At 35.2% G+C, this 26,424-nt stretch overlaps 4 protein-coding genes across 8 annotated transcripts; 2 read left to right on the top strand and 2 right to left on the bottom strand.

Annotated features, from left to right (window-relative positions):
- Positions 1-3,286: 3,286 nt before the first annotated feature.
- LOC113503662 lies at positions 3,287-15,511 on the bottom strand. 4 transcript variants are annotated; one of them, XM_026885719.1, is made up of 9 exons: positions 15,373-15,511; positions 8,804-8,953; positions 8,335-8,483; positions 7,695-7,907; positions 7,086-7,220; positions 6,403-6,712; positions 6,259-6,300; positions 4,970-5,059; positions 3,287-4,274 (listed from the first exon to the last, which is right to left on the bottom strand). In XM_026885719.1, the coding sequence occupies exons 2-8, from the start codon at positions 8,949-8,951 to the stop codon at positions 4,983-4,985; spliced, it is 1,074 nt and encodes a 357-aa protein (XP_026741520.1). In that variant the 5' UTR covers positions 8,952-8,953; positions 15,373-15,511; the 3' UTR covers positions 3,287-4,274; positions 4,970-4,982. The 4 variants fall into 4 exon arrangements, with proteins under 4 accessions (XP_026741520.1, XP_026741503.1, XP_026741511.1 ...); XM_026885702.1 differs by having other exon boundaries at positions 8,335-8,486; positions 15,373-15,509; XM_026885710.1 differs by lacking the exon at positions 15,373-15,511 and adding an exon at positions 12,478-13,072 and having other exon boundaries at positions 8,335-8,486.
- Positions 15,512-16,099: 588 nt separating this feature from the next.
- LOC113503629 lies at positions 16,100-22,433 on the top strand. 2 transcript variants are annotated; one of them, XM_026885669.1, is made up of 7 exons: positions 16,100-17,362; positions 18,069-18,439; positions 18,996-19,151; positions 19,377-19,508; positions 19,749-20,292; positions 20,632-20,807; positions 21,107-22,433. In XM_026885669.1, the coding sequence occupies exons 1-7, from the start codon at positions 16,304-16,306 to the stop codon at positions 21,525-21,527; spliced, it is 2,859 nt and encodes a 952-aa protein (XP_026741470.1). In that variant the 5' UTR covers positions 16,100-16,303; the 3' UTR covers positions 21,528-22,433. The 2 variants fall into 2 exon arrangements, with proteins under 2 accessions (XP_026741470.1, XP_026741469.1); XM_026885668.1 differs by having other exon boundaries at positions 16,101-17,362; positions 19,734-20,292.
- Positions 22,434-22,579: 146 nt separating this feature from the next.
- Positions 22,580-24,407, top strand: LOC113503683 (calcium and integrin-binding protein 1-like). The gene is made up of 5 exons (XM_026885741.1): positions 22,580-22,745; positions 22,820-22,922; positions 22,996-23,143; positions 23,642-23,769; positions 24,111-24,407. The coding sequence occupies exons 1-5, from the start codon at positions 22,654-22,656 to the stop codon at positions 24,219-24,221; spliced, it is 582 nt and encodes a 193-aa protein (XP_026741542.1). The 5' UTR covers positions 22,580-22,653; the 3' UTR covers positions 24,222-24,407.
- Positions 24,408-25,069: 662 nt separating this feature from the next.
- On the bottom strand, positions 25,070-26,018 carry LOC113503706. The gene is made up of 3 exons (XM_026885778.1): positions 25,814-26,018; positions 25,614-25,723; positions 25,070-25,339 (listed from the first exon to the last, which is right to left on the bottom strand). Exons 1-3 carry the CDS (start codon positions 25,868-25,870, stop codon positions 25,186-25,188), a joined length of 321 nt encoding a protein of 106 aa, XP_026741579.1. The 5' UTR covers positions 25,871-26,018; the 3' UTR covers positions 25,070-25,185.
- Positions 26,019-26,424: the final 406 nt, after the last annotated feature.

Raw genomic sequence — 26,424 nt, 5'->3', positions numbered from 1 at the left:
AAGGCGCTTTATTTGTCCTTTCTTTGAAACACGACACGACACTTTCAACACAAAATCATCAATGTTCTTGATATCGAGTAATCGCTAGAACATTAAAATAGTCCAGTGGAGTAGTCAGTCTCCTTATTTTATAAGTCGCATAAGTTACCTCAATGGATCTATTCAGATGAAGGTTATAGCAAAATTGTTTTCGTCAGTTAACCAAAGTAATTTTACAGGCATCTTCCCCTGAAGATTACTAGGAAGAATGCTAAGACTTTCGATTAATTTATCCAGTAGCCCTAGCAATATTTTATTCTTCAACTACTGACTGACGGAATTCAATACATAATTTCTTGAGGTCCATGTAGTTCATATATTCAATGATTTTCATTGCTTTCTGATCAATGCTAAACTTGATGAATTTTCCCGTCCTACATCATCTCAATGGCCACGACATTGTTGCGAAACCGTTGAAGATGCCTGTAAAATTACTTTGGTTCCATAGCCGAAGAGTAAAAATGAAACAGTATTATCTGTCTGTCGGTCAGTCCGTTATCAAACTGTATCTCATAAAACGTGATAGGTAGACAGTTGAAATATTTTCTGCCGCTTTAACAAACAATTTAAAATTATGATCTTGGTTTAGCAATCGTTATTACGTTTAGAACTTTGTTGGTGATTTAACAAACGTTTTGAAACGAATTATCTTGTCCTTAACGTCGACACGCAGTCGACAGGCTTTTGTAATTTAACTTTCTAACATCATCTTTTTGTTCTCCAAGTTGTATGAGTTAACAACAATGTACCTATTACCTGTAAATAGGTAATCAGTTTTCTAATTATTTTTAATTATAATACCACTTGAACACAATACTGCGTTGCGGCAATCGCAATGTAAACGACTGCGTTCAACACTTTTGAATACCTTTTTCTATTTTTGTTCCCACTGATTGGTGACTTACCACCTACATTATTAATTATTTATGGTCTTAACATCGGTTTACCACTCAAAAATGTATTTTTGTATATACTCTTTAACGCTATAATCATAATTATAAATTTAATTATGAATTTCACATTCTTTACTTTGATCATTGCTCGATAGTGCCATCCTTTATGCTTAAAAGTAAAAAAACCAACAATTCAACTCATTGACCATCTAAAGATAATAAAAATACACCACAGACATAATTCACTTACTTTCGCCATAAGCCTCTCTCACAGTTAGACATCCCAATAAAAACCTTGCTATATGGAAATAAGGAAACATTTCCAATGCCATCACTTTGTCCGCTACATTTAATACTGTTTCGGTATACATGGTGTTTCACTATATCACAGAATATAAAACTAAACAATGGAATGACGCGCGTCCGCGACTGTCCGCGGAGGCAGTGGCCGCGAGACTAGCCATTACCTGCTCTATAATGTTTTAAATAAGAAAGTATTTTCATTGCCTTCACTTGTCGGTACCATTCATCCTACGTTTGTTTTTAAGATCACTGCCTATTTACACATATGATCTGTTATTGTTTATCTGTTTAATACCCTAACACGAATCAACTGCAGCGATTGTAATAAAGAAGCATAGGCTTTAAAACTTTTTGATACGTTGGCCTTTTTTGCTATAGCTGGTGGAACTGCGCGCAATACTTGAACGACTCACTCTGAAAACAACGGATAATTTGTTCCAGCGTTCATTTAATGTGTGGACATTTAAACCTCTAACTACGTGTGTGTTTATTCTACGTCTACATAAAAAATAACAGTAAGATACTATGCCTGATTGTAAGGATGACTGCTAAATCATAGCCGATAAACTTCGCCGATTAACACAACTCCTCGGTATTGATCTTCCATGCTCATATCTGATAAAATATCGATATCGAAACATCGACACACGCGCAGCACTATTCCTGCCAAATGACACATTAATTGTAGTTTACATTACTAACTTGTCCTGACCAACAAATAACAGGTATAACAATTAAAACCAAAGACAATATTGTTAAATTTATATTTTGTAACATTATATTCATAATTTACAACATATCAAACATTATAAAAAATACAAAATATAAGATTATATAATTTAGGAAACGAAAAACATTAATAATAATAGTTGTTACAATTCCATCAGTCTTTTATATTATTTGATCTGTACACAGCCAAATCTTTGGGAATATAAAAATAAATAATTTTATTGTAGTAATTTCTAGAGAATAAAATAATTGCACTTCTCAAGGAACTTTAACGTATCGCACGTAGAGAGCACCAGGTTTGGTGAAAACAATTAACATTTATGAGTATTATACGAACATTACGTTAAACGAAGCTTTAGTTTAACTTTTTGAGCCAAAAATAAAAATAAAAACATTTCCTCACACTCTTAAAACACGACATACATCTTAAAGTTTCTATAACTTAGTAAGGCAGGTCCATAGTCACACTATTATCAGTTTTTACTATTCACCAATTATTATATTTAGTTATTTTTATTGATATAATTGACATAACATATTAATTCTAGAAAACTTGTTCCTTTAGTATCAATTAGACTCCCTGTTACATTTTCAACTAGTAATATACCTGTACCTTTAGCATGTAGACATAGAGGGACAGTAGATGTTTGACAGCAATATGACAATACATGCAGTGCCCCGTCTCGCTCCCACAATGACCATCCTGCTTTCTCATAATCAGTACAGATTAATTACAAAATTCAATTTCCTTAATATTACTTTACAATTAAAACTTATAATTAAATGATTTAAAGTATAAAAGGATTATAAGAGGAACTCCAAGTATCAAGCATGCCCAAATAATGAGATAAGCTAATTAAATCTTAGTTTATTTTACGTATTATTTAATTCAACAGACCTTTAAGAATTGCAGTAGTTGGTTGTAGTAGAGGGGTGGTTTATTGGGCAAAGACAAAAACTAAGCAAAATACGCAAACATTATCTAGTGTAAAACAAGCTGTATATTATTTTACTTACACAATATACCAAGTATACTAACTTATTGCAGTCAGTTCATGGGGAACTTAATTTAATGAAATATAAATAAAGTATTAAACAATTAAAATGTAATCATTATAATGAGATATCTCAATAATTACTCTAGTAGCAAAAAATAGTTAGACAAATAGACAGTATAAACATATACATATTATTTATAATTGGGACAATGCAGAAAACAACTGCAATTTTACAATAAACAGATCTGCTCATATTCTTATGAATAGTTGAAAATAATAACAATACAACAAATAAATCAAATCAATAAAACAGAAAAAACTTATCAAGTTCCCCGCGAGGTTAAAATAATTTGACCAAATAATATGCGAGATTCATTGAGTAAAATGCGAAATTGAAAACAACAAATTTACGAGATAATTGTGCTTATCACGACATCCGAATAAACCAGTCTTACCTCGAGACCTGAATGCACTTTGATAAGGGATTATAATTGAAAAATTATCAATTTTTAATCATCTTCCAATGCAATCGAAGCAGACTGACATTATGTAATCTTTGAATGTCTGAATAGTGGAATATTACTCACTTTTTAACAGATAAGGATATATTTTCATTTTAGTTTAATATAGGAGTATTCGGGTGAGAAAACTATCTTTGATAATAAAACCTTTTTTCCAAATATAGCGTTTTGAAGGTCATCATCAATTACAATCCAAGTGATATAATTCTAACATTAGCAACCATTATCAAAGTGTAAATAGGCCTTAATATACAATCGACAACAAAATACGAGAAATGCAATACAGATAGGTGACGAGCCAAAAAAACCGAGAAAATTACAATTAACTGATTTGTTGACTAAAATTTTATAAAAAACATGAAATCTTTTTCAAGAGATTCAGTAAATTTAATTCATATCTTAGAAGAATAGTTAGAAAAACAGTTATAAAATATACAGGCTGATAAAATTCAAAGGCAGTCAAATAATGTAAAACGTTACAATACACCTGAATCAAATCAAATTGAAAGCAAAGCTAAAGCTCGGGAAAAGCCTTTGCAAAAGAAGATACAGACTGCAAAACAATCTAAATTCAACATCTCCTACATATATAATAATTTTATTACAACAATAGCTACTCCACATACCTGTATTGCGAATATCCTCGTTTGTAAAACAATTGACAATATAATAATCACATTATTGTCGTTTCCACTATTAGTACCAGCTGTTGAATATGCGGTTGTTTATTACACTACATGGAGTAACTTACACTTATAACCTGTGCTGTGACTTTGACTGTGCGAGATGTACTGAAAATGGACATAAAATATTATTAGTAGAAAAAACTCAATTGTCTTATAAGATACCTTAAAAGAGCAGTTGATCTGCTCTGCTTATCACATTAATATTATAGGAGCAGGTATGTGTGTTTATGTTTGTCGTCTCCACACGATAAACGGCTTGACCAATTTAGACGGAATTTGGTGTGAAGATAGCTGACTTCCTGATATTATGTTAACAGCTTTTATCTAAATCTACGCGGGTGAAGCCGCGGGATAAAGATGGTTTTTATTAATTGTGTAAGCACTCTAAGCAGAATGGAGAATCACTTTTTTAATAGACGTAAAAAGCAATGAAAAACAACAAGTAATAAAAAATGAATATGAATATTTAGAAAATATGTGTATGATCTACAAAGTATACAGCCCTTAAGGCGTCGTCCTATTTTTTTGACGAAATAATGTTATCAATCTACAAAATGTATGGCTGAACCTGATCTAACATCTTTGGGTTATATTCTTTTAATTTACTAGTTTATCTAAATACTAGCTGTGGCCCCCGATTTCATCCGCGTGGTTAAAAGATATATTTTAAAACTTTTTGTTGACTTACACATATTTTTAATTTTCCAAAATTCATCCAAATCCGTTCGGCCGTTTTTGCGTGATTGATTAACAAACATCCAAACACGTTCACATTTATAATATAAGTAAGGATAACTTACCATTTTCCCCTCCCTACATAGTATTGTTCGCTGACGTGTTGTTACCATGCAAGTCTGAGTTTCTTCTATCTTTATCTGACATCGGTGAACCTGGATAAGAATTAATAAACTTTTATTCTTATTAAATGTATAGGGTAGTATGGAGTATTAGGTAGTATGATCATACATGTTAACAAGATGAAGAACATTCCTTCTGGGGTATACCACCACATCTTAAAGATACTATTGTAGGTGTGGAAGAGTGAGAAAGCAATATATGTCGTATAGCGGCGCCTATCTTCCACAAATGCTGTATGGCCTCAGAGAATATGAACAATAGATTTTATTAGCGTAGTCTAATGTAATGGATATTATGAAAATCATTTTCGAAACATGTGTACACCAAATTTAGCTTAGAATTTTTTATTTCTTCTAGAAAATGCAATTTGATTATATTTCTATAGATCATTCACTACCAATTGCATATAAATCTTATATCAAACATGTCCATATTAAAACATACGATTAAAACTCATGATTAACATTCTGTCGATCTGTCTAGCCTAGCATACCTACCTGTTCATTGTATAGTTATATGTTTTCCCGCCAAACGTCGTCTAAATGGTAATAAAAAAAGAACTAATAGCTTTCTTAACACCACATTGTTTGAAGTCGTCAACCACGACGGATTGTGATAGGTTAACGTTAAAATAGGAAACTAATAAATTGATACAGTTCTACTGAAGGTTGAAGATTAAAATAAGTTTTTACTTGAAATGTATTCATGCTTTCTTGATTTTAATAAATATATAATTGTTTATGGGCGTGAACATGCTTATAATTATTCCAAAAGACATCTTGGAAACTATTATAAATGTAGATATTTTATTTAAGAGCAAACATGCTTAATTTTTTAGATCTAATAAACTGACTCCTAAATGTGTTGATATATCAAATCAAAACGAAATTACCATCGGATTATAAAACAGTAACGATATTGATAACAGATGGCGTTATTAGCACTACTATATTCTACTTTTAAATTTTGTGACAATGCCGAGAGATGACGGTAAAATGCCTTCGTCGCGAGACCACTAATGATTCATTTATGTAATGCTAATGAGTATTGCAGCCAATTAATGGAATGAATATAATGTGTTTTAGAAAATGCATTACATATTTAAGCCCATAACCATAAGGCTCCGAAGTAAAAGAATGAACAAGCAGAGAAGTAGCAGCGGAAATTCTCGTATATTTTGTAGCAGAATGTCATGACGCAAGCACAATCCTAAGAGAGAACATAAGAATACCTTTCTTTTTGCTGGGCACACTCTTTACCGTTCGCCCATTAGCTGAAAAACAAAAAACAACCGATCAATCCAACGTACCTATCGCATGCTTTCGTTTAGTAAACGTCTCTTTCAGTTTAATAGACCAAATCTTTAATGTCCTACCGATTTTCTGTTCATTGTTCGGAGTTCGCGGGATTTTTGAGGGAGACTCGGGTAGAGTTGCGTTTGCCTTCTGATTCTCCTCAATTGGTGATGAGATTATGGGCTCTTGAGCATTTTGGACGGGAGTCTCCTCTGTTGGACGGGCCTCGGGAGTGGAACAGGGGTGTTTGGATATGTTGGCGATGACTGGCGAGTCGAGACCGGATTCGCTGTCGACATGTTTGTGTATGTTGTTCTGGCACAACGTGTCCTGGTCTGATTCCGTTGTAAAGTCTGACCGATCGCTCTTTGGACTCGTCACATTGGTTAACTGTGGTGACAAAAATGTTTAATAAGTATTTAAGGGTATAGCAAAAATCGTCAAAATTACACTACATCTTAATATTAGTAAGCGAAAAAAAAGAAAAAATATAAATGAAACAGTAGAAGGAAGGTGAAGTAGATTTTCACAGGTTTTAATCGCTTTTAAATTCTCCTTTATTCTACAACAATCTACCGCAGATTGCTGTCGAATAAAGGCAATTCTACCGCAACCTAATAAAAGTTACATCATTCTGTCACATGATAGCACCGTTTCCCTAACCCTTCACCACTTCCTGAACATTAATAATTAATAAACAAAAATACATACAAGTTTCGAGCTACTTATTTAAACAAATGAACCAAGTAGGTAAAAGACTCACAGTGAAACTGGAGTCCTCATCAGAGTCAGCGTCGAGGTCCACCATCATCTTCTCTATGAGTCTCTCCATCGTGGTCTCGCTGGCCGTCGCCGCCGGGTTAGATTGCTCTCGCCCGCGCTTACTTCGTTTTACAACCTGTTTAGACGAAAGTAAATCTTTATATTTGTATTACTTCAATTTAGTATGCTTTTTTAGAGATTCTGGGACAATAGAAACAATTTCCATGTATAGAGCTTTGTGATGTACGGGGTTTTTGTCATTAGAAATACATAAAAAAAAAGTTTCTCACTGTTAAAAATGGTATTCAAGTACAAAATGGCAAATAGAAGTGTAGACTAAAAGCATTTCTAGCCTTTATTTTAAGTTGCAGTAATCCTGTTACGGTTTAAGAAGCAATGATATGCATTTAACATTTTTTTAAATATTTAATTAGAAGGTTGTGAAATATTAACAAAATGTAATGCCAGTTCGACTCGCGATCCCGCCGCGTCAGTCATGATTAAGGACTCTGGTTGGGTCCGAAACTAGTCGGGCAATCCCGATAAATACGCGTGAGTAAACCGTTACATCATTTAATAATGATATTAAAGAATCAGATGTTTTACTTACAAGTACTTCATCATTATTGCTGAGCCTGGTGGTGTTGTTGTTCCCGTAGTGGTTGGTGTGTCGGCGGAAGCACATGGTGAACTCGAACAGCTGGCTGATGGAGTGGCTCCAGGAGTGCGGCGGCTGCGCGGAGGACGTGCGCGCGCGCATCATGCGGTTCCCCTGGTACTTCAGCGTGCGCAGGTAGCGACGCTTGCTCTGGATGTACATCACCTGCTCGGGGTACAGGTTACTTATATTATGGAAATAGGAAATGAAACTTATTTTTTGATCATTGAACGAATAAATGAAAAATCTACTTGATATAGGCCTATAGTGTAATTAAAGAATTCCATAATTAAGAGTTATTCATAGCTTTTGTGTTAGGCTATATGGTCGCCAGTGTCTGAGAAAACGTTAGTTTAACCATTTTATTTTTGACGTTTAATGCTATTTGAATGTAATGATAGCTCGGCATTTGCTGTTACATTTTGTGCAAAAATTAGAGAATAGTTTGTTTAATTATAGCAGAAATTAGTCTTGATTCAAAGAATTAAAGCATTTGAAAAAGAGCGTTTCAGATACTTAACCTACCCTTAAATGTAAACTTGTTTGTTCATAAATAGTGAATAAATAAATACTAAGTCATATCAATACCCACCACATCAGCAGACCTCAGTGGCGGTTTCCCCATGACGAGGTTGAGGAGTGAGATCCCCTCGCGGGTAAGCCTGAGCGTGACTAGCATCGCCAGGAAGAACACCCAGGGTAAGGGCCGCACCAGCTCCGGCTGCGGACGCTCATCTTGGTCTACTGGAATTGTAAGAAAGGTCTATATAAATGACTAGTATTATAGGGTCAATCTCCCGATGGCCTGGTTAGGTGGCTGGCGCGGAATGGATGCGGAAGGTCGAGAATCGGGAATTGTGACGTAATTTGGGGGAGGCCTATGACTAGAAGTGGACCTCGATAGGTTTAATTGATTGATTGAAATCCCAACCAAAAATTCTATACAAAAGGTCACAACTCCAAGAATTAATAAAATAAAATCAACTTTACTTCGTTGACATAAGATTGGTTTTTGTATATCCGGTTTACAGTCTTTGTAAGTAAATAATGTAACATATTACATGGCGGCGGCACGGCCCATCTTGCGCACTTCTCTATGACCCACAGCGTGCGGTCGATGTACCGCAGCGCGGACTGCCCCATGCGGTAGCTCGCCGCCTGCTCCGCTATGTTCTGGAACACCTCCTTAGCTAGGGAAACCAGCTCCATAGCTGAAACATTAAATACCAATATTTACTATATGTATACTAGCTGTGGCTTACGGATTCGCCTGCTTAGATGTTGGTTATCGCTGAAAAGACTCTTTGTGTTAATTCGAGGTGTCTGATAGTTCCATACCAAATTCCAACGAAATCGATCTGCCCGTTGGGAGAGGTAACAAACACACGTACACGAATACAACATTTAAACAAAAACAAAAATCTTTTGATTATCTGTACCCTGGTAGTTCGCTTTTTGTCGGATTTCAATTAGATTTTTTCTAAACGTACACATTTTTAACAAAGAGTTGAGTGAGAACTAGAGATTTTTATATAAAGTTTTAAATAAATTGGTCATACGCTAACATAATCCGAGTAAGGGTCAATATACCCCAACGCGAGCCGCAGTAAAGTATCAAATACTTCACAATTTAATGCAAGAACACGCAAACCGGCCAACGAGCACATTATTTTCATTTCAATAGCAATATTATATTCATTTCAATATTTTCGTGTTCTTAATGTGGTTGAATTAAGGGCGAATTTGCATTATAAACTTTGGATAAACGATACAATACTTCAATTATGAGGTATAAATTGGCCCTTAAAGCACCTCCAGTAATCATATCACATCACACGTCTGTTAAATAGTTAAACGATGGACACTGATGGACGCAGAGTATTTTATTCGAAAACCTGGTATTACTGAAAACGTCAATCTTTTCTGCTAGAATAGACTAAACACTAATATTAAGAAGTCTGTTGATATTGATAAAGGAGCGCTTGATTTGTAGATCTTTTTAGGGTTCGGACCACAACGTAAAAACGGAAACACTGAGGTACCGCTGTCAGTCCTTCCGTCTGTTACCATGATATAGGTAATCTCACTAACCATAACAGCTGGAAATTTTAACAGTTGACGAATTTGACATTTTGATAATTGTTAAATTTATTTTCCCAGGCCAATTTGTTCAGAACCATTAGTGTCGCGATTCCGACATTTGTTTTAGAGACAAATCTTACATACCAGACCGGTCGGTCGTAGACTAGTATAATTTTATTCGAGGTTCAGCTACAAATACTGCAGAAAACTATTCATATAAATAGCAGTACGCTGGTCTTTGAACATATGTTCGAGAATAAATGGTATAATTATATGACCGAGCCAAATGTCAAAAGTTACGCTAATTACATACATGGATTAGCTAATAATATCTTACTATTGTGTTTAGCTATACTCTTTTTTTTTTTTTTCTCTTTTCATTCACGGGTTAACTTCATGCGAGGAGACCCGGTCCTTTTTAAAGGCGTGAACGGGGACACAGGTAGGTCCAACGTGCAGAGGCCTTCTTGAGAACTTTAATCTACAAAGTGATGGGGCATATACTAGGGATCATTCACCTCTGCTCTATGGGAGAACAGACATGAAGAATCCAAAGTAGATGCAGAACTATTGCAAGTATGTGTGTAAAATCAATTAGACTATTATAATATATATGAGACATTGTTATGTGGACCAGTTCCTTAAATTATCCGGTAAACTATGGCACCTGCCTCTCTACACATGGTGATGTAAATAAATTGGCAGGCGGTGACTCGCCACTCACTAGATGGGCCCCCTATGATACCGTCACGATTGACAGCAGGTGGGCAACACCAGTGCGAGTGGCTAGGGGTGTAGAGAGGTGCGACACCGATTTCACCATCGCGGGTCACAGACCCGGAGCGGGTTTCCTCGTTATTACGCCATTAGACACTTCCACCCCCGAGCATATTAGCTATACTTATTATTATTATGTAAGTTGTATTCAATAATGTTATTACACGGGGAAGGAAAGTTAGGGCCGTTTCGTATTTACCTTATTACTTTTACGTCGGTAAAAACCTAGGCTGAAAACCGTGTGTCGCGTATTATGTACTTCCTAAATATAATACGATAATAGATATTCCACTGCCGGGTACAGGCCTCTTTCCATATAGGAAAAGGTTTGATAGGTTTCATCAGATCGCTGACTGAGGATTGGCAATTTTAGAATCCAATATTTTTAATGTGGGTTCTTTCACGATTTTTCCTTTTGCAGTTTTTCATTGGTGTCATAGATTAATTAAGAAGGTTCTAACTATGAAAAACTGACATTGGTAGTTTGCCAGGTTAAGGATCCTGCACCTAATGCATCCGAATCCATTCATGGAACCGCAAGGCTACCTCGACAGATTCCTAAATAACTCCAAGCTTCGATTTCTCTGTATTCGAATGAGGATCTTGAGAAACATCCGGGATTCCATTTCTATTCGGTATACGTACTCTCATAAGCAAGAAAAGATTTTAGGTTCTTAGCCATTCTTTGGCTGCCCAGCGACCAAAAAGCCCTGGCTTAAAAAAACAAAATAAATGAATGATCAAATCTTCTAATAATCTTAATCTCCATACGCCATTTTCAGCACGATGCTTTTTGGATACTTTTTTGAATTTTTACAAGTAGATACGTGAACTTCACGCGACGCGACGTCTGCTACAAAAACAACTATGAAAGTTTGCCGCTAACCTCGGGCTTACTCAACATATGGGAAAACCCACCTCAGTATTGATCAAACGCTTTTATTGACTCAAAACACATCCCTCACTACACAACCCTTGTGAACAGGGTATTATTATAATGTCTTTCCTAATATAACGCAGTAACTTCATAGTATGCACAAGACAATATGTAAACAAGGCGTATGTCAATATTATAACAGAGATCACGTCTAGACAACAAATGTAAACTGTAGCCACATTATCTGACTGTTTCTAATTAATTTAAAACTAATTACCGCAATTATATCAACAGTTTTTAATGATAGTTTTATCTAAAAAACAATGAGTAGACATCTTGTTTTACAATACATGCTAGTAAATTATTTTAATTGAATATTTGGTTTATTTATTGCATTTGGTTTTTAATTTCGTTGCTAGTTTACTTAAATATTATTTGTTGAGTATGCTTTCTAGTTTTCCGGGATCAAAATAGGTTTGTAATGGCGATAACTGGTCAAGGATAAATTCCGATCTTTGCCCATATCAAATTCCATTCGATTATGTTTGGCCACGGTATCACCGGAAACTTTAACAAATCATTCAATGTATTGGAATTTTTACCGATACATATTCATTTTGATTTTTCACCAACTTTAAAATAGGAGGAGATTTTTTAGTTAGATTATTCGGTTATTTCAAACCAGATTTTTAATGACTTATAAGTGTTTTATTGCCACATCCGCCATTTCTAGTTACTATCGGCATATGATAGAATAGAAAGAGCAACAAACATGTTTACTAAGTATTGTGTCATCGTTTATTTCCTGAATATTACGTGATACGTTCACGTGATCAAGGATCAAAGTTTTCATTTTATTATTCAGTATACGGTAACTTCTATACCGTGTCGGTCAGGCAACCGTTATAGTTGCACAGTACCTATCTTCGAAATGATCACAGGACGAAATGAATAGCACACGAATAAATTATCATATATTATTATGCTAATACACATTACCTTTAGTTCTGCAAGCCAAATAAAGGTCTATTAAAACATGTAACACTCAACTTTTCACGTACAATCATTCACGACGCGCATGTGCAAAACAGTGTAAAAACACAATTGCAGCGTTATCTTTTTAATTTTTACTGAGGCACTGGTAATGAGTGCAGGAGCCTGACTGAATACATCATTTTGACTTCTTTATACCTTATAGATAATGAGGCGCAGGGGGCAGAGGTCAGTGCAATCATAGACAGATACCGTGAGGCCAGTGAGACAAATATCCAATATATCTAATTACTAGTGATTTCCTACGACTTTGTCCTTATCAATTTGTGACTGACAATTAATTTTAAAGTCCACTCGTATTATTGTTTTCTTTTTTTATTTAGCAACATGTTATTGTTCGGAGACGATAATAGATTTCTTGTTACAACGAATTTTCATATTTGGAATATTATTTGGAGGTTATTACAAAATATAACATTGTTCGTTTTATTATCACTTTGTTTTCCACCTCAGTTTTTAAAAGGAATAAGGAAGGGATGAAGTTATGAGCTTCACAAAATAATTGTGACATCCTCATTCATACTTAAGTTTCTTCAAGTACAAATGGTATTGTTAAACAAACATTGTCATTTGTAGTTTGGACTTGCTCCACAGTTAATGGCCAAGCATATCTAAATATACTTACTTATCACTTAAAGACAGTAATTTAATACACTTTGATCTCTGACAATAGTCCACTAACTACAGTCACATTTATCTTAGAGATCATCTATTATTCTTTAAGTAATATTCAGTAACTACTTGTAATTAAATAAAAACCTGTCAAGTTCGACGGACTCGTGGAACTGACGGTTCCGTAAAAACGGGCGTAAAAAAAAATAGCCACCCATTGGAATTATGTAAAACTGTTGCTTAACTTCTATTTTCAATCTAGATATAGGGGTTTATGAGATACAGACTGGTGACAGACAAGTAGATAAACAAGACAGTAGACCTTACGGAATATTGTTACTGGGTGTGGAATCTTAAAAATAAAAGTTTGTTTTGGACTGAAGATATTATTACATAGAAACATACAAGCATATTTTTTGTTGTTTTGTATGTTAATAAATATATTATTTACTACTTAATAATCATAACTCTGCGGTCTGCGTGTTCATTAATGTTATTTGTTTACAAGGAACCAGTACCTGAACTATTTGCTAATTGACTGGACTACATTCTGCTTGAGATAAAAAATAATTAAACTAATATTAAACTTTGATTACTGATAATGGAAAGAAGAACAAAACAATTTTCAAGAGACTTAAATAACTCATTTTTGAGAATAAGCTCACATTTAGTGTGGAAACTGTTCTGGATTGTGTACTGTTTATTTTGTATGAATTTTATTAACTCTAGCATATCTATTTGTTTCCCAAATAAAATAAAAAATAGTCTATTCTGTAAAAATATTTAAGTATGTAAGTTACTCATAAGTATGTTATTTTAAAAAAAATTTTTAGCATTGACTGGTTTACTTGAAGAACATCTTAAGCCATTACATACCATATTATATTATGAAATTAGTCTATTTCAGAATGTTGTGAGAGAAAAATATAAGGTTAAAATGTTAAAAAAACTGTCATAAAATTAACTAAACACCTAGCACCTAGAGTCATTATTGCAATGTTTAAGAAGTGCCTGAATTTCAACCTAATAGAAAGAAATAAAAACTATTTGATTTAGCATTTAATCTTCAAATAAAAATTAACTATCATAGAAATAAGTTCTGATGATTTAATTTCTTTCTTTATTACCTATTTGAGGAGCTCGTGGCTAAGCTATAACCGCATAAGCGATTCGATCACAGGTTAAGCTATGCTTGACGCGGTTGGTCCGTGGATGGGTGACCATCTTTGTCATAACGAGTTCCTCCGTGTTTCGGAAGGCACGTTAAATTGTGGGTCCCGGCTGTTATTCCTACATCTTTGACAGTCGTTACAGATAGTCAGAAGCTGAAAAAAGTCTGACAGCCAGTCTAACCAAGGGGTATCGTGTTGCCCAGGTAACTGGGTTGAGGAGGTCAGATAGGCAGTCGCTCCTTGTAAAACACTGGTACTCAGCTGAAACCGGTTGGACTGGTAGCCGACCCCAACATAGTTGGGAAAAGGCTAGGCCAATGATGATTACCTATTTGAGGTCCAAACACAAGCTTATGATGGACACCAGCTGCCAGATCTAAATTATAGGTTTAATTTTTATCTCTCTTAGGATCCATAATCATGAGCTAACAAAGCACATCTAATAGTGATGCATAAGAAGGCTCCAACAATTTTTATTTTATACAGTTGGACACAGTATTTCAATTTAGTATTAATACTACAAAAACTTAGAATGTGTGTGATAAATGGAAGTTGGCACAGTTTTTTATTAATAGTTTTAATTTGGATAAAATGTTTAAAGTTTGGATAAACTAAACAAAAGTTTATTGTACCTTTTTAATTTAGTTTCAACCTAAACTTAAAATTGGAAAAGACAATTTACCTTCTCACAGTTGCTTTGTTGTCACATACGGTTTATAATTTCAATTTCAATCGTAAGTAAATATCAAATTTAATTCCCGCTGCCTTACGAGTTTTTTTATAATTTTGACAGTTCAAACAAACAATAACGCCGGTAGGACACAAAATACAATTGCTCAGAAAAAAATAGAAAACTTGTAACTTACATGTAATACTACATGTATTTCAATGGAAAAATCTACAGAGAAGCTTATAAAATTAAATAAATGAAAATTATTAAATAACTCTCGAGTGTCGTAAAAGTTTGCGAGCCGAAGTTTCTAAATTACAAAGACAATTCATAGTTAACATTAAATTATATTGAAGTACCTATGTTTGTTATAATTTAAACGCTCACCTAATTTTAAACAACCGCAATTGAATCCTTGCAATTTTGTTGAGTTCCTCACGTTCCCAATTAGATATGTTTAACAACCAGCTGAACTAAACTTTTGACTCATTATGTCTCTCTCTCTGTCAAACAGTCTCTCGGACGTCGCCGGTGTTTTAATTGCTAGGGCTGTGCGAGAACATAAAAAAATATAAGCATTTTAGTCACTTTCAGCATGGTTTCTCTGATCAACTTATTTCCCTTGAATATAAACTTTAAAGATGAAATAGAAGTTTGATTAGAGCAATTAGTTTTTGTTTTGAATAAATAGTTTGAGTAAGGTCAGAACTATATTTAGCATAATTTGTGATTTTTTTTAAATCATCACTGACAGTCATATTTCACGAAACACCTTTCCAATCATTTTTTACCGAAAAATGAATTAATTGAATCATTATATTATTATTAATCAAGCTATTATTAGGACTTTACTTTTTGATCAAATTACTTTGTATATATTGTTTAGATTAAACAAGAATGTTTGTGAGCACCCGTCTTAAGTTATAAGTGATGTAAAAATGGTAAATCTGAGTTTTACTGATTGTCTAGATAGTGAATGTGGAAATAGCTAGTAGTTTGTTTAACGAAAAAAACTAATTGGTTTAAAATTGACTTGGAATCGACTAAAGGTAAGCCATAGACGTTTTGAAGACGACGATGTTGTCGTGAACTAATGTGTAGACTGCAGAGGCCTCTATCGACTGAATCAAATTGTTTTTAGTCAGCAACATGGCGTAAATGGCGCGTTCGTGAGCTCAATATATTTAGTAGAATTTAAAATAGTTAATAGAAAACTTGGTATATTTAGAATATATTTGGCATTCTCCAAGATATTTCCTTTAGAGAAACCCTTAGTGATGTTCTAAAAGATTATTTCTCTAACGAGAATGAAGTGGTGATGGAATCCCTTGAAGACTCAAATTGTCACTCCTTGAGCGATAGTTTTTCTTTGTATGAGCGATATTTAAGAAGTTTTAATGTGGTCGATCCACTAATTGACCAAAGTGTTAATCGCATGCCCGCTGAGCGAATATTTGCAAATAACTGCGATTACGAGAGTTCTCATAGTAGAGGTAACATTGAGTTATCTAGCGTAGCACCAAGTAATGTTATAAATAAACATTGCGAAACAGCTGAATCTCAACACGGTATATTAAATAATTTGGGTACTGATCAAATAAATGAAAAAGGATCCAGTTTAGATACAGATTTATGTGTTAAAATTAATTCGCCGTGTTCGCCGCTGGCAGCTTCATTACTTGAGAACTCGTTCGCGACAGTCGAGCGCAGTCTTATAAACGATAAGTCTAACCATACCGACGTCCACGTATCGTCAGAGGATTCGAGAAACGAAGGTGTAAAGCATCCTATGTTCATTACTCCTACTATGGAAAACAGTAACAATGCTGTAGACAGTGTACCAATGTTCAGAGACGTGAGACCTTCAGAGAGCGTTTTCAAGTTACCAATAAGTGAATTATCCTTCAATGGTACAATCAAGCATGTTCAAAAGTTAAAACCCATTGTGGATCCCATATCGGCACTGAGTTCAAATAATGGTTTAGTGAATTTAGAAGATAGAAGTGAGGGACCATTTGAAAGCCACAGTGAGAACTATGAGTCAATTAGTGAGAGTAATGATGGTGATCAGCGAGTAAGTGATGCGTCAGACAATGTTAGTGATAGGTTAGACAAGAACTCTGAGAGTACGGGAGACTCGCAGTATGATGACAGTAATGCTAAGAAGTGCCCCATAGGTAACGATGAAGGCAGTACGGCCAAGTGGAATTTGGACCACAGCTACTCCTCCCTGGAAGCATCCTTTGACAGTGGAGTGAGATCTCCAGACATGTTCTCTGATGGGGAAGAGGAAGAACAGCCAGCTGAGCCAGAACCATTCTGGAGTTTCCTCAGAGATTATGAAATTCATGACAAGAGAAGAGTCAGGAAGCTCGAGGTGACATGCTTTTCTATCTATTTTTAAACCTAACCTTTGTAATTTACATAATAACCTGAAAATTAATAAAACCTCTTTGCATAGTTGGCATTGCTGTTGTCATGTGGCTGATTATCAACTGGGATACCAATAGCCACAGCTTATAAGCTTAATTCCTACAATTATTTCCAGATAATTTTCCATTTATGGCATACTTTTGTGACTTACCATGTGACCCTAGATGCATTTTTTCAGTAGGTACTTTATAGTGACTATAAGGCACACATGATTATATATAGGCATCAATTATCTTATCATTCCTAGACAGGTTTAAACATGCCTATAAAAATAATAACCTTCATCTGTATGCAGTATTCACAATAAAGAATCTTGTAACGGGCAGCCTTTTGGTAATTGACCTCATCTGGTTGATAATGACATGACAAAGACCTACTCAATATTTATTTGTTTGTTTTTAAATGCGCAAGTAAATTTACCATTACAAAAGATTTAAAAAAGATAAGACAAAACATCAATTACTTTGAAGTCAGCTGATTTAAATAAAAATGAATGAAGTCTTATTAGATTTATTATTTTAACTAAACAAACAACTTTATTCTGGTCTTACATGCAAATAAAATAAGTTTTTCCCTAAGTCTAACTTGGGTCTTGCACACTCAGCTAACAAGTGTTCTTTTTTGTTATTTACAACCTTCATATTTTACAGGAAACTCTACAAGGAGTTCTACCACCACCATCTGTGACCATTCTAAAAACAGATGTCTCAGAAATGCTCAAAAAGTACTATGGCTACCTACCTATTTTTAATGGAGAAACAAAAATAAATTCTCCAGAAGTTAACTCAACTACACCAACAAAGAGAGTTTCCTTTGTTGAAATACCTGAAAGGATACAACATAATGAGGAAAGCAACAGTAGGAGTAATGGAGACAAGTCCAAGAGTTCAACCTCTCATGATAATTCTGATCTCGATACCAGTGTCAATGATAAGAGTATACACTTGAAGATGAATACTGAAGCCGAGGCTTTAGAAACAGTGTGGCCAGAAGTGATCAAATGCAGATACTATGATGTGTAGTAAGTATTTGTTGCTTTAAAAGTTTAATAAAACACTTCTATTGAAAGTAATAGTTGTAAAATTCTCTTCAGATGTGTGTAACAAGGCTTAGTTGGTTAAAATTATGCTGTATATGTGTATATGATATTGCATTAGTGATAATGTTGTAGCTTTGCGATTGTAGCATTTTTTATAACCTGTAAAGACTATTGAAGTCTCAATAGAGCTTTGAAAAGTTCAGTGAGCTTGCCTTAGTCTTCTTAATCCATTTCTCCATTGTCATCAACAAACATTACTTATCTGCTGTAGCATTTTATGTGATGCATATTATGTGTGAACATAGTCCTGCATCTATTTTTTATTTTACACAGTAACCAATGGAATTTCATGCTTGTTCTTTTCCATATATTTTGGAACTGCACACTTAGACCACTAGTTCTGTAATCAAATGTTTTTTAAACACCTTTTTAAGTCCTACAAGAAATAAAATCACTATGGTTTTGGATTTTATTACTCATCCAACTAATATAAACCCAGCATGGTTTACTATCTAACATCTCATTAATTTATTTCTAGTTATAATGTGACAAAACACTCAGAAAAGCTGGAATTACTTGCTTTACGATATGGAGAGAGATATGTTGGCGCCGAGACTGATACAAGTGTGAACATCTACTCTGGGGGCATGCAGTCCCCTAACAGTGCAAGCAAACGGAAAGCCCTGCGCCAGAAGTAAGTATTGTAGAGATTAAGATGCAATGTGTTATATATCTCATAACCCTTGAAATTCAAAACAAACTTCACTAAATAAATATTATAAAGTAACATGTCGAGGTTTTACGCCGTATGTATGTGCCATGGCGTAGGTAACTTAGATTAATATAAAAAATAAACCGTTTTTAACTGTTTTGTTAATTAACGTCACCTAAATTAAAGGAAATGAATATTTGTTTCCAGGCTGGCCCAAGCGAAGTCGCCTGGACGTCGATTGTCGCATTTGGCACGACGGCGGCAGGCCTTTGCCAGTGCCGCCACCATCAACGAGAAGGCTCAGACATCGAATTCCAAGATGGTCCTCATTGATAAGAAGTAAGTATCCTAGATTAAATACATTTCGGGCACCAATAAAAAAACCAAATAGTACTACTATTTGGTTTTTTTATTGGTGATCTGCCACAATTTGCATTTTTCACAAAATCATGTCCTATGCATAAATTTTAATGTTATTTTAATGTCTTTAAAATTTTGTTTGTATGTCATCTGAAATTAACTACTCTTCATCTAACTCAATACTGATATCGAAATGTTTTCAAGTTTCTTCCCACACAGAAAGCTGGTTAACTCTTCGGAAAGAAAGAGCCCTCGCAATAAACGTACGCCTGGCAAGAGAACGCCGGTACGCAAGACTCCGGGCAAGAAGACACCAGCCAAGACTCCCAAGACAAGAAGTGGCGGCTCCAGCAAGAAGAAGGCTATGAGGCGGCTCCTCATGGACTCAGAGCATATGACAAGATCACAGCCAACTCGGGAGACCTTGAAACGGGCCCTGTTTAGTCCAGAAAACAGGAAAACTGTTCCCGTCGCAGCATCAACCTCAGTTCCGGCTCAGGCTATGAAATCCAAACGGGCACTATTCGGTTCACCTGTCAGAGCTGACACCAAAAGCATGGACGGCACGCAGAGTGATCAGTTCCTGAAACGGAAGCGGGATCTGATCGATGATGACGGTGATAACGGTAGAAGTAAGATAGCAAAGAGTTTGTCCTTCGGAGGTGATACTTACGGCAGCTCGCATTCTCTGGCATTCGCGAGGCGGGCATCCGAAGCGTTCGCTACAAAAACCACAAATGAATGGAGTGAAATTCATAAGAAGGTAAAACTTAAATTCCCTTTTTTCAAATATTGATCGTCTCGATTAAAGTTATATTACTGTAAATTATTTCACTTTTGCTAGTTTAGTCAATAGTTTACGTCTATACAGAAGGATGCAAGTTCTAAAGTTAATCACGTCGCGTTTTTGTGATGACAGATTACTTGGTTATTTAACGCATTTACATTATTTATGTAATCAAGTTCTCTCGTTTTTCCTCCACTTATCTCTGAGTGTTGCGATATCTTTCTATTTTGAATTTAAAGTTTTTCTCATTTGATATAAGTATATTGAAGGTATATTTACTTTCTCTATTAAATAGTATGATGTATCGTGTTGCAGAAGCTGTTGTGGGCGGTGTCGGAGGCCCTGCGCGCTCACGGCTGGCGCATGTCGTCGGCGGGCTTCCGCGAGAAGGCGTCGTCCCTGGCGCGGCTGACGCGGCGCTTGCTGACGCTGCCGCCGCACGCCGCGCGCCTCGCCGCGCCCACGCTCTCCACCTCAGACGTCATGCTCAAGTGAGGACAACACACCATAACTCAACTCTAGGTTTTAAATATTAAACACATTCAGATTTATAACTATTAATTAACGTTCTCAATTTCACTAATATGTGTTGAATACATAGTTAAATTTTGTCAATGGTTTCGCGGTAAAACTTAAAAAAAGAATCAATGTGTTCAAATTCGTTTTTGTACATTTAGAACAGAAAAGATATATTTTTATAAAATAAGTTTCGTTTAATTATTAATTAAACAATGAGCCTCCAAAATCAGTTTTACATTAATTCATCTAAAAAACTTTTATTAATTTTCAGGATTGCCCGTCAGTACGTATTCGCGATCATTCAAGGTCGTTCCATCGACGAATGTTTCCAAGAGGAACAGATGCGACTCGCGAACGAGGCCAACAACAAAGTGTCCGGCTACATATCAGCTAACGCCTACCAGCAGCTGCGGGCGCGGCAGAGCGTGACCAGCACCTTCACCTCGCAGATAAAGGAGAACACACACAGTGGGATGAAACAAGACCAACCCAAGAGCAGCTCCAAGAACATACTACAAGACAAACTAGTGAACATAGACAGTAACTCAAACAGTTCCAGTGGACTCAGTATGCTCGATAAATCGGGCATTAGTCTCTTCAAGTCCAACTCCATGCCTTCCTTCGAGGAAGCCGCCAAAATGAGAGCCCGCAGACAAATAAGTTTCGATAATGTAGACTTTCCTAAAAGGTGATCTGTTTCACCCAGATCAACACCTTAGCACAGTTAAGGATTTCAATTACTTGACATAATTCATGTAAATATTATTGTAAGAAAGTTGTTACTTCTATTACTCTCAGCGGATACTTCTTATTTTACTGACCAAAGCTTTTGAATTTTTAGACAATTTTGTGGTATCATATTGTATATTGAACCAATATTGTGTATCGACTTTCATAAATTAGATAAATGTATACGCGGTAACTGCATATGTGGTTGGCCCTTGTCATATATTTGATTATATTTTGTACGATTCGTAGGATAATATGCCGCCTAAAATAGAAGTTTTTGGCACGGTCAAGAGTCACCTCCGACAATTTTTTTACATAAATGTCGGCAAACAGTAGCAAATATATTAGAGATACATTCTTCTGTGCCCATTTACCTCAGATGGGAGAATAAGAAAAGTCGCCGTTTTGAACGTCCCCAATTTGGTAAGAGAAGGCGGGCTGTAAGATATTCTTTAGGTTTCAAATTATCATATTAATTTCTTTTTTATAGCTTTGAAGCCATTCTTTTTGGTACAAACAAAATATTACAAAATTATTTATTTGGTACAAACAAATCAGGAATAGTAACGATTTTTGAATACAATTCCATTTCAGTGTTGCCAACCATGTGTGTAGCACACCTCATTCTAGTTTACCTAATATTGTTTTGTCTCATATATTTATTTCGTTGTGCATGACTTTCTAGCAACTAGTAGCTCATTGATGACATTATCCTGATAATGTAATTTAGCAAATTGTAGAATACAGCAAACTTAGTGCTATATTTGTATTGCATTGACTATATTCATGTTTGTATGTAATGCGTTACTATTGCTGAGTATGATCTCAGGTGTTTAATTTTAAGTAATAAATTATTTTCCTTAATATAATCCAGCCTTTTGTTATTATGGTGATCCTCATTATAATGACCTCTTTCCCTTATTCGTCGTCACGTTTTACTGTAATACTATCACTATTGTTCTTTTAAATGCTAATGTGATTGATAAGATTAGTTTAGTATCAATCGATTAATTTTGTTTAGTATACACTGGGATTTGTGATTAAAGCGGCGAGCTCTGAGTATCGAAGCTAATTAAAAAGTGCAATAAAATGGGTGGTTCGCATTCATATCCTGGTTTGACTGAGGATCTTCTAGAAGACTACACGAGTTTAACGTATTTGAGTAAAGGGGAGATATTATAGTGAGTACAAAATTAGTGAACATTATTGCTATATTTTCTTATGTCCGTAATTAAATGCAACTTGAACATTTCAGCTTAATGAAAAAGTTTTATTCAATCGATCCAGACATGATAAACAATAATTATCACCACAGGTTTTCTAAAGAGGAGATTATAAAAAAGTTTCATGTGCTGAAGGTAGTTATGAGCCATACATAATTAAAAATGCATATCAGTCGTTCTCTTATTTATATTATGCACGTTATTGTAGAACAATCCGTTCCAAGACCGAATATTCGCGGTATTTTCGTCGGAGCGTGACGATTGCTTTTCGTTTGAAGATATGATCGACTTGTGTTCTGTAATGAGCGCCGAATGTTCCGCAGAAGTGAAGGCGACGTGGGCTTTCAGGATATTTGGTAAGACTTCTTTTTAATTTAGTGGTATTGTGAGTAGGTTACACTGCATAATTTAATGGCGTCGTATGAAAAACAGAACAGTTATGCAGGCCCAAGTTATCAACTTTAATAATATTAAGCCTATAGGAATCCCTGATTAGGTGTTTTATTCATTTATTGCACGTTGTCTGGGCTTTTTAGTTTGTACGTTTGTTTTTGTTACAGTCGTTTTTTAATACTTTCTTTCACCGCCTCTTGATTTTAAACCACTAAATTAATTCCTCTATAATTTGAATAACACCTAATGTAAATAACAATAGCTTGCAGAATAAATTTTGTGTTAAGTATTAAAAAACTTTTATGAACAAAAAATTGATTTTCCTACATCTAGTTTCCAAAACAAACGTTATAACGATAGGTAATCACATACCTTCCTATCTATGCGTTTTCCTTTCTGACACAACTACTACGAATTCAATAAGTAGCGGATGTAGCTATGATTAATTGTTATTGTTACAGATCTTGATGAAGACAATCAGATATCGGCGAAGGACATCAGCCGGATCGTGGACCGGCTCACTTGGAATATCAACGACAATCGCGATAATTATATCGATCGGGAATCGAAACTCAAAATTGCTAATGTTGTAAGTTACATTTAGGTTGTAGATACTTAGTGACTAGGTAAAGGTCCAATTAGTCAAATAATAGGTATCTGTTGAGCCTATACAACAAATTTTAGAGATATATGGCTATATTTACTATGGAACTGATATTTAAGAATTTGGGACTTGATTGAGATTGATTCAGGAGCGAGTGGAGTGGACTAAGATGATCCATGGACAATCGACAAACAATTGCAAAAATTTAAAATAGTTTTTATCCTATCCTTATCCTTTCCTGTCGTTCTAAAGCCATAAGGGCCATAATTTGTTATTTTTTTTAGTTTTAAACACAATGTTATCTAATGTTCTATTTTTTCTTTCAGATATTAAGCGAAATTAACTTGGATAACAGTGGAACTATCGGAATGAACGAATTTAAACTTATTATGGCCAGGATACCGGAATTTACATCGTCATTCTATTTTAGGCTGTAAAATATATTTAATGTAATTAAGAACCAACTAAAACTGATATTTTTATTTACTTTATCGAGATCATTATCTAATCGGAGATAAGTTCTGCATTTACGTGATAGCGAAAAATCAATGCCGTATTATTGTAGGTACATAATAATATGCGATTGTACTCTTTTCTTAAATATAATATGTATTTCTCTGTCTTTAATAATATTTTCTCGACTCACCAAAATTTCACCACTTGTTTTTTTTTGCGAACGTGGATTGTTTCATGTTTGACAAACAAGATAACCCTTAATAAGTTCAGTGTCCTTTCAATAAAAAATATCGATGATATGATGCTATAAATTTCACACATGTACTATAAATGTTAAATTACCGCTTAACGTTACGCTTAGACAGCAAGACCGATTTCGATGAAATTTGGTGTCGTTAAAGAAGGGAGGTATTTTTCTGCTTTAACCGACATCCAGGCGGGAAAGTCGTGATTAACAGCTTATTAACTGACCAGTTCCATACGTAGCTTAATACGGTTCCATTTAATTTCTCGTGGTAAAAGAGTTCCCACTTAGTGTGTGAGTAGCGAAAAAAAAGTGCTGCGTTAGTTTTAGCCCTAGTAGACCCGCAGCGAATACACTTTGCTAAATGCTAAAAACGTTGCACAGCAGTTCAAGTAAAGTCGGCTCTATTCATTTTTTTCCCCGAGGAGTGTTGTGTCCACGGGGATTCAATGGGCTCCTCTGAATTATGATACGAATGATGGAGAAGCGCGGGGGTACCGGTAGTATCAGCCATTCAGTCAGGGTTACAGGCCACTCTGCCTTTCTAAAAACAAATCAAGGTTCAGGTATAATAAAAAGCGCACCAAAATTTAAACCTTATTAAGTTCATTTTTCCTGTATAGTTTTACCGATGATGACATGCGAAAAAATCCACATAGATATTTAAATTTGTAGTGAATTGAAATTTTCCAGGAACCAGTTCATCTGACAAAGGCTTTGCACGCCGCCTTATTGTACCGTCCGGCAAGCGTGCGTCCCGGTAACGACGGCATCACCGTCGTCCGGCCCGTGTTGTTAGGCAGCACTGCCGGCTGCTTGTACCTTACATGGTACATCGGGAACGAGAGGTATACCCTGGAAATACGTACATAAGGATTAGTAAAACTTAAGAATATTTCATAAATAACAGTATATTGGGTCTCGTTGTTCCTTAGTTTTCAGAGATACACAATAAAGACCAACATTTTGGAGATGTTGCCATGTTCAAAAACCTGCGAGTTTTCAAAATTAAACAGATTTCACTAGTTAACTCACATGGGAGGAAACCCTTAACAGCCATTGTATGTAAGTAACTATGACCTGGTGAAAATACTTTAGTCCCAAAAATGTGCAGTAGGTAGGTACTTACGGAGTCATTTCTTGTGGACATTGCCACATATATTCCGGTTCTTTAAAGTAAATTAACGGGTGGTTAGCCTTCGGGTACCCTCTGTAATAGTCCCTGTGGCGTTGGGCGGCCTACAAAACACAATGCACAAAATCCTTTATTATTCATTTAGATATTTCAAATGTCTGTGTGTAAAGAAAATATGTCAAATATTAACTTACTTCGTAAAACGTTTCAATTTCATCCTGTCTAGCGTTATCTATAAATAAAATATTCATTTTGAGGTCTTTAAACTTGTTAATTTGAAATTTAGATTACCCGCGCCATTACAAATTATTATGTGTTTATTGCATATTATGCAGGGTTTGTTGTCATTTATTTTACTGACGCTAACTGATAACGTCAATGGTAATCACTGACGGTAGGTTTATTTTTCCATAAACAGCCAATAGGTATTTTTTTGTGAATGGCATAACTATTTTTAATAACTTGTAAGGTTTATACCTGCTTTTGTTGGTAAAATAAAAAGTAAATAGGTATTTTTCCAATGCGTGTAAATGCGTGGAAAGGTAAAGCAACAAAATATCCTTTCAATGGGGCAGTTAGCCAGCATGCCTACCTACGGGTGTGGAAGAGATACGCCGCCAGATGCCGCTCTCCGCGCGGCCATACTGCGACAATCATGATATTACTTCGAGACGTGAGGTTAGACCCTCAGGGCTGAGATAATTGGGTTTTATAGGCAAAGAAACAACGGTACCTAAGACTGTCTACTAAGTAGTCTTTCGTTAAACAGCCTCCACAATATAGCCAAAATGATTCATGCATATAT

Source organism: Trichoplusia ni, chromosome 2, assembly GCF_003590095.1.
Source record: "Trichoplusia ni isolate ovarian cell line Hi5 chromosome 2, tn1, whole genome shotgun sequence".
Taxonomy (NCBI): Eukaryota; Metazoa; Arthropoda; class Insecta; order Lepidoptera; family Noctuidae; genus Trichoplusia; species Trichoplusia ni.
Note: the sequence above shows the minus strand (reverse complement) of the source record. Positions and strands in the feature narration are given on the sequence as shown.

Excerpts from the sequence above, each read along its gene's own strand:
- LOC113503706 (XM_026885778.1), bottom strand. The coding sequence starts at position 25,870 with ATGAATATTTTATTTATAGATAACGCTAGACAGGATGAAATTGAAACG. Across the intron at positions 25,724-25,813 it reads AAATTGAAACGTTTTACGAA|GCCGCCCAACGCCACAGGGA; the intron begins GTAAGTTAATAT and ends TGTGTTTTGTAG. Across the intron at positions 25,340-25,613 it reads TGTCCACAAGAAATGACTCC|GGTATACCTCTCGTTCCCGA; the intron begins GTAAGTACCTAC and ends ACGTATTTCCAG.
- LOC113503629 (XM_026885668.1), top strand. The coding sequence starts at position 16,304 with ATGGAATCCCTTGAAGACTCAAATTGTCACTCCTTGAGCGATAGTTTT. Across the intron at positions 19,152-19,376 it reads CGGAAAGCCCTGCGCCAGAA|GCTGGCCCAAGCGAAGTCGC; the intron begins GTAAGTATTGTA and ends ATTTGTTTCCAG. Across the intron at positions 19,509-19,733 it reads ATGGTCCTCATTGATAAGAA|TTTCTTCCCACACAGAAAGC; the intron begins GTAAGTATCCTA and ends AATGTTTTCAAG.
- LOC113503662 (XM_026885702.1), bottom strand. The coding sequence starts at position 8,951 with ATGGAGCTGGTTTCCCTAGCTAAGGAGGTGTTCCAGAACATAGCGGAG. Across the intron at positions 7,221-7,694 it reads GCAATAATGATGAAGTACTT|GTTGTAAAACGAAGTAAGCG; the intron begins GTAAGTAAAACA and ends TCGTCTAAACAG. Across the intron at positions 6,301-6,402 it reads GAACAATGAACAGAAAATCG|CTAATGGGCGAACGGTAAAG; the intron begins GTAGGACATTAA and ends TTTGTTTTTCAG.
- LOC113503683 (XM_026885741.1), top strand. The coding sequence starts at position 22,654 with ATGGGTGGTTCGCATTCATATCCTGGTTTGACTGAGGATCTTCTAGAA. Across the intron at positions 22,923-22,995 it reads AAAAGTTTCATGTGCTGAAG|AACAATCCGTTCCAAGACCG; the intron begins GTAGTTATGAGC and ends ACGTTATTGTAG. Across the intron at positions 23,770-24,110 it reads AACTCAAAATTGCTAATGTT|ATATTAAGCGAAATTAACTT; the intron begins GTAAGTTACATT and ends TTTTTCTTTCAG.